The sequence below is a fragment of the Temnothorax longispinosus genome, chromosome 8, assembly GCF_030848805.1.
Source record: "Temnothorax longispinosus isolate EJ_2023e chromosome 8, Tlon_JGU_v1, whole genome shotgun sequence".
Lineage (NCBI taxonomy): Eukaryota > Metazoa > Arthropoda > Insecta > Hymenoptera > Formicidae > Temnothorax > Temnothorax longispinosus.
In genome coordinates, this window is record NC_092365.1 from 21216787 (window position 1) to 21224318 (window position 7532).

General features: G+C 43.1%; 1 protein-coding gene across 1 annotated transcript; it reads left to right on the top strand.

The window, feature by feature from the left end:
- Positions 1–469: 469 nt before the first annotated feature.
- Positions 470–6442, top strand: LOC139818358 (uncharacterized). Its single transcript, XM_071786968.1, has 5 exons — positions 470–541; positions 1812–2196; positions 2307–4960; positions 5047–5280; positions 5370–6442. The coding sequence occupies exons 1-5, from the start codon at positions 470–472 to the stop codon at positions 5706–5708; spliced, it is 3684 nt and encodes a 1227-aa protein (XP_071643069.1). The 3' UTR covers positions 5709–6442.
- The last annotated feature ends 1090 nt before the right edge of the window (positions 6443–7532 follow it).

Consider the following 7532-nt stretch of genomic DNA (forward strand, 5'->3'; position numbering starts at 1 on the left):
GGCTGACATAATCAATCTAAATTTTGCTTAATCGAATGAAATGTATTCGTACCTGAAATTATAAAGTTACTGTTTTAAAACCACTTCAAAACAACATTATTAAAATTGTCTTAGAAGAATATAATATATATTGATATTTTTAAAACGGGAGAGATGATGAATAAAATATAAATACAATAAACAAAGGAAAAAGCATATGCGGGCATACAACAAATGTAAGTGTATCGCAAAATGTATCGTTTTTCGAGCTTATCGGAGCATTGTAGAGAATAAGAAGATAATTATGTTCCGCTCTTTTTATTACTTTAAAATAAAAAAAATTTGTAATTTAAAATAATGGCTTGTGGTTTATTTGCTCGGTCAAATTCTATCGCCGACGTAATTTCCTCTGTTTGCGCGATATCCTTTGAAGTAATTTACGTGACGCGCCGCGCCGGAAACCGCAGGAGATCGTGTGTGACTTTACGCGATGCACATCGTCACGGTGTCCGGCATGCAAAGGTGCAACGTTAATCCGACAGCGGATTATGAAAATTCGACAGTGCGTCTACGTGGAAATGCAAAATTCACTCGCGTCTCGCGATCAATGGACTTGTCAGTGGTGATTGTACGATTTCCATTGAACAATATAATGCAAATTCAATTCCGATATAGCCAGCGTTCCACGCGAGCGTGGGGTGGGAGCCGTTACGCTTTTTGATGGATCGAGTAACGCGAGTGCAAAATATTGCATGCAAATGGCAAATGCTAATGTGCGGCAACCGCTGCGCCGATAAAAATGGCGCGGAAGAAATGAGTACAAGTAAAATATCGTGAATCGCGATGTGGCATACCATTTCCTCTGTGTTACGATACTTAACTTAAATAAAAAAAAAGCACGGCGCGTTGCGCAAGGCACGTTAATAATAGACTAAATAATGAGAGATCGGGATGTGCTTTCAGATCGGCTCCGGCCGAGCGACGATCTTGTGCAACCGACAGAGAAAGGAGGAAGGAGCGATCGATGCAGGACTGATTGTTCGGCGGTTCCTTCGACACTTCGAGGTGCCTAATCGCTGTGAAACTGTCATATCATTCGCGAATGGTTTTCTGATAGAGGAAAACGAGTCTCGATATAATTGCCTGGTCGCGTCAGCAACGCGGTTCAGTCTTTGTCGTGGATTCGTCGAATGATGAAAACCTGCCGAAAGCTGGTAGCCATGGTGCTACTATTGCTAATCCATTTGGTAATATCTCGATATTGAATTTTTAACGCGCCTTTTAACGTTAAATAAAAGTGAGCATGGAGAATATAAGGACAATCCGTCCGATATATGGATTTGATTAATTTCTCTCGTAGCATGTTGTGACATTTTCTAACGATATATGTACACACTTTGCCACGAATGGCAAAATAAATAATTCGTAGTAAATGTGCAACCGTGGGGGCTGTCAGCGGCAAAGGTTGACGCGTGTTTACGTCAACTTTTAATTAGAATGGTGGAGTGAGAGAGGCAATAAAGTGGTATGGTGCTAAATATGTGAAATATATATACGGGATCTTGTCCGAACTGACGTTAATCTAATTAATATGCGTGATATATTTAGTACTAATAAATTTTATCGCGTTAACAAATAATTATCGTTCTTACCGCAAGCGTAAGTATATACGCGATAATTAAAGAAAGCTATCAATTGTTCGTCAAACGAGCCGAAATTTTATTGACGTTTTATGGCCACGTTCCGTGAAACAATGCTCTTGCCAGGATGCGTTTAATTTATATATTTACGATATATAATAAAGTCTGCATAATACATCGACCTATTTGCAGCTGACGTTACAAATCGGTGACGCAGGACGCAACCACACGAACGTTTCGAACGCCAAAAGCGATCCCAAAGTCATTCTGGAGGAGGTAATTATTGCCGGAAGTGGAAATAATACTCGCGTAATCGCAAACGCACTAGTGGAGGATGCATCGAAGCTCGACGATGAGATGCTCTCGCTTTTGTCTAAGCGCGAGATACGGAGGAGCGGACGTTCGTATTCGAATCCGGACGATCAGGATGCGGCACAATCGCGCGACACGCTCGTTGAGGCGAACGAAGAGGACGATCTCGAATTAATGAGTCGCGTGATCGCGAAGTACGAGCCGAAGAGACTCACGTCGAGGAAGACCAAGAGGAAAATCGTCGACGGGTCAAACGGGACTCAAGGTAAATAAAAATAAAATTACTTTCCTTTCGACATTATAGTAATCCAGAAGGACATTCTATACATCTTTGTACATTAGAGAAAGTTCAGTCTCTATATATTTGTTCCTCAGATGTTCACGATAAGGTCGCGGGATCGATAACGGAACTCGAGAAGACCTATGCCGAACTGCTGAGAAGTATATCGCGGAAAGCGCCCAAATTGTCGGTGAACAATCCCGACGTGACGCTAAATCCCTATTTATCTCAAGCAGTGAAGCAACTCAACCAAATTTATATTCCGGAAGTGACGATCCGCCCCGTGACTAACGGCGGAGCGGAGAAGTCACATTCCGATATCGATTCTTCGTTCACGTCGCCTACTCTGAGCAAGAAGTCGAAAAGGTTACCGAAAAAGTATTTACAATTAAATCGCACCGCCACAACTCCACGATTCTCATCGCTCGACGAATTAAGATCTGACGAGAAATCTGCTGACTCTAAAGAATTGAGCGCGCCCGTGCACAGACTATCCACCGGAAAGACGAAGCCGAAAGTGAAAAACGGATCATTATCTGTACCAACGTCAAATGTTTATCCCGGTTCTACGGAAAAGCCGAAAAACCGTCGCGAATGGAATGTTCAGGACTCCTCGATTCAAGTTAAACCTCAATTTCCCTTACGATTGAATAACAGTAACTCTAATAACATTATTAACGTAAATAATTTAAAAAGTTTGAATGTTCCGAATAATGTCATTCAATCACCACCGAGATACAACGTGATACCAAGGCCATTTTCCGTATTGCAATCACCCAATTCACTTGCTACTAGAAACATCGACGCGTCGTACAGAAAACCGAGTGCCTTGCCGACGGGTTTCAACCACCAACAACAGATTACAACCCGTTCTTCCGCGAACGTTCTTCCGTTGGTCCTTCCGACGGATCTTTTCACACCGCCTCCAGCGCGTCGTTACATCCCGATAAAGCACGCGAATCATCTCAATCTTGAGGGAAATTCGGCAACGATCGTCACCGAGGCGAGTCCGCCGACGAGTCCCGTACGGGAAAGAACCACCCATGCAGATTACGATGCCGTTTACAGAGCCGTAATTGGCACTACGAGAAGTCCTTTGGTCACCGTTAATAGCCAGTCGAGCTACGGCTCGTCGGATTATTACGCTATTACGGAGGGCCCCACGGAGCGGACTGTTACGCAGACGAACTTCACGGGAACTTACATACCCAGTCAAACATCCGCTTCGCACGCCGTTCAAGGGCGAAAGGACTCTCAAGCCATTCGCAAGAACGACTTCCTACCTAGACTCGCCAGTTATAACGGTTCCGACGATGAGAGCTCAAGTTTAAATGAAGATCCTGGAATCGCGCTTTATAACAGATTCGCGAGCTTATATTCAACTAACGTATCTAACGTATTCAATGCACCGAAAGCAATTACGGAAGACTTTAAGCAACCGGTACAGCCTTCGCTACAGCAAGTTTCCACCCTTCCTTACGCAACTTTAAAACCTCTTACTCCCACGTTGCTGAAAGTCCGACCGATTACTTCCTCTAAACCTGCGCCGTATTACGATAGTAGATTACTTGTTTCGCAAGGCGGAAAATATAGCACGCACAACGATGAGAACGACGAAACGAACGAGCAGTCTCGTGTTGAAGACGCAAACGAGACCGAGGAGGAAGATAATGACGATAATGACGATGTTGGAGATTATAAAACTCAAATTAATCGAGAGGCTTACGAGGCTTACAAGACGCCGAATAAACAACGCGAGAATAAAGATCGCGAAGAAAAGAAGGAAGATCGTTATCCACAGCCGAGCCGTAATTACGGACATCAAGGCAAAGTTAAACATTACAAATATGATGAAAATGAGAAAAATATTAAAAACGACGATGAACGCGAAAAATATAAGAATGTTCGGCATGAGAATAACGATGACGGAGAGGAAGTTGATAAAACGGAAGAGGAAGAATATGTCAGTATCGGAAAAAGTAATGATGAGAACAATGATAATCCTACTCATCAATACAATAAGTATAAATATGAGAGAGATCATTCTAATGAGGAACAACGTGAGAAACCACGCTATGATCGTAAGGAATATAACAAACTAAAAAATCGTCGCGATAAACATGACTATGAAAGTGACGTTGCGCACCGACTTGAAAGTAATAATAAATATTTCGAATCACTGCGTAATGACGATGATGAGATTCGTGAGCGGGGTAAAAAATATCGTGATCGCTCTGATAAAAAGAAATTGGTAGGCGATAACCAATACGAAAAAGATCGACGAGATCGCAAATATGAAGAATCCGAAGATGAGAGTGTCGCTGAAGACAAACCGTCCGTTCAACGTTCTAAAGATCAACCAGTTTATAGACAAGACGAAAGACACGAAGAGGAACGAAGCAATGATGACGATACGCTCAAATATCATTATCAGGTCTCTCCACGAAAAGACTCGGTTCACAAAGAGCGCGCAGAATACGGCGAAACTAATCCTACGCATACACGCGAGGAATATCATCATCAACGTGTCAAGAATGATCATCGTGATCATCCTAGACGCGATAGTGGAAATCAGGATGACGGTGAAGGGGAAGAGACTCAGGAACACGACGCACTTAAGAGCGAGACGCACAAACACGAGGAACATCACGAAAAGAAGAAAGGTGGAGGAGATCATCATTTTGAGGAAGGTGGAGGTGCGGAACATGACGAGGAACATCACGGACACGAGGGAGAAAAGGGCGACAAGGTAAATTGTCCATTGTTAAACAGTCCGTTTGTTCGTCGAACTTATTTAACTTCGGCAATTATTAATGATCTTCTGTTTATTTGCAGGGATATAAGGTTTGGCACGAGCACGAGAAGGCCGAGAAGGGGCATCACGACAAGGAGCATGCCAGCAAACACTATGACGAGAAAGATGGCGAGGAGAAGAAACACGATGAAGAGGGTGGATACCACGAGGAACATCATCACGGTGAAGAGGGCAAGAAGACGGCAGAATTCGGCGAGAAAGGTGAACACAAGAAGGGTCACAGTACACACGGCGAACATTCGGTGCATAAGAAGGTAAAGTGCGCGACACGGATATTAAATTCTTAATGAAGTAGGAACGTCGCGATTACAGCAATATTTCGGTTACTGTTAATTTCTGGTAGGACGAATTCGAGAAGAAGACCGAGTTCTTCGACGAGTTCCACGAAGACGGTGGACAGGAGAAGCACGGCGAGCACCATCACGAACACGAGTCGAAGAAGGGCGGCCACGAGAAGAAGGGTCATCATGACGGCGCCGATCACGAGGAGAAATACGGCAAGGAGGAGAAGCACGAGAAAGGCGGTCATCATCACGAGCACAAGGGCCACAAGGTCGACGAAGGCCACGATCATCATTACGATCACGATCAGAAGTACGGCAAGAAGGAGGGGCACGAGGACGGGAAAAAGTGGAGTTTCAAGAAGGGCGACGACGGTGGCGGTCATAAGCATAATCGCTGAACCGAGAGACGTTGATCGAAGAGTAATTTTTTTTGCAAAATTATCGCGATTGTTACCATACCTTGATATTGCGCGGTAGTTTCGGAATAGATCAATGCTGCGTCGATCAATTGTTGCATTGATACTGATCGCGTATAATCGAAATGTTATGTATTACTTTAGAGAGCGGTTTGCCTGCCGCCTGGTCACTGCCACCTATATTGATCACCCACGATTGAGATATGACATATTGTGCGCGTTAGCTTACGCTGTTATATCTAGCTCCGGTTAAGCAGAAGTGAGTAATTGAAATGTCAAAGTGAGCATTAATTCAGGCAGAAGTAATGAATTGACTTCTGCCGAGTTGAATTTCCTGCAAATCTGGAAAGCTCGTACAGACTATCGTAGATAAATTTTTCTCATTTCTATTCAATGGAATATTACTCACGGCGTATTGAAGGGAAAACTGAGAGAAAGATTTCGAAAATCGCAATTAAGGAATCATTACCTAACCATTATTTAAGGTAAGATTTTTAATGTTAATTCTATGTACATAATTTGTCAGTTTTGTTTTATCTGTTCGTCATGTTTCTCGATATTGCTTACATAAAAAATTTCTTATTTAGTAAAATACATTTTATGTAAAAAAAGCGTTTTACTAGTGCTAAGAAGACACCAAACTTTTTAGAACTTTAATGATACAAGTCTACTTTGTAGATATCTGTCGATCGCTAATAAAATGATATACCGATAATGAGATATTCAATAAGTAATCGCGTGTTTTATCGATCATTTTCAATTAGGAAGTAATACAATTAATTAGGAAACAATACTTCGCTATTGTGTGCAATTGGAGGTGCTGATAAAGTTTGCTGAAGGTGCAATTTCCTTGTTACTTCTGTTAACTCTTCGTCTTCTCACTTACGTTTTCACCGTAAACGCAAAAATGACTCCGTTTTATGTCATGTTAAACGGATTAATATCCACATGGGAATGCAGCACGAGAATGGGTGGCGGAATAATGCCATTTACGTTTCTTTAATAGCTCCTCTGATGAGAGAAGGCGTTACAAAACTCTCCTTGGGCGCTTGCAAGAATTCTCCGAAGTAGCCCCTTAACGAGAATGACCGTAAGGATTAATTACGCAAGAGCCGGTGCGCTGCTCTCGATCTCCTTATCCTTTCCTCTCCCGTCCTGTTGCGCCTGATAATACGCTCTTTCGTCTTCGTTACCTCCGAGTATCGATCGGTCGCGTGGCATTCAGCCGGGAATCGCGGAAGGGACTTTAGCCGAGAGAGAGAGAGAGAGAGCCGCGGATGCAAACGACAGACGATTTACGACCCACACTTTATTAAAGAAGATATCGATCTTTTTGGCAGTCGCGATAAATGATCTCGAGTGAAATCAGGCTAATATTGAAGCATCGTTAATGATCGAAATGACGTCGGCCGAACGACGTCGGGACGTTCAGTACCGGCGCGGTAAGTATAGGATATATGATTGTCCAGAGCTTAATCCACATGGGAATCGAACAGCGGCTTCGACTCGCCCGTTCTCGGCGTTATCGGCACGTATCGTACCGCTATCAGACCGATATTCATGCTTTTACGAGCCAGATAATATCGGTACTATTAAGCTACGCAAAGTGCAGCTTTTCTTTTTTTTCCTCCCCCTTCTTTTTATCCTTATCGCACTCCGTGCGATATGCGAGCACTTTGAGCGCATGTGGGTTGGAATGCGTTCGATAAATCTGGATAATGGACAAGTTAAATGAAATGCATCCCTAATAGCGTCGCAGTTGAAATTTTTGCATGGAAAAACAGGAGGACGAATAAGTGGAAAAGC

Bases quoted from the DNA above. Each gene is read 5' to 3' on its own strand.
- LOC139818358 (XM_071786968.1), top strand. From the start codon at position 470: ATGCACATCGTCACGGTGTCCGGCATGCAAAGGTGCAACGTTAATCCG. The intron at 2,197-2,306 runs GTAAATAAAAAT...TTTGTTCCTCAG, and splicing joins CGGGTCAAACGGGACTCAAG to ATGTTCACGATAAGGTCGCG. The intron at 4,961-5,046 runs GTAAATTGTCCA...GTTTATTTGCAG, and splicing joins AGGGAGAAAAGGGCGACAAG to GGATATAAGGTTTGGCACGA.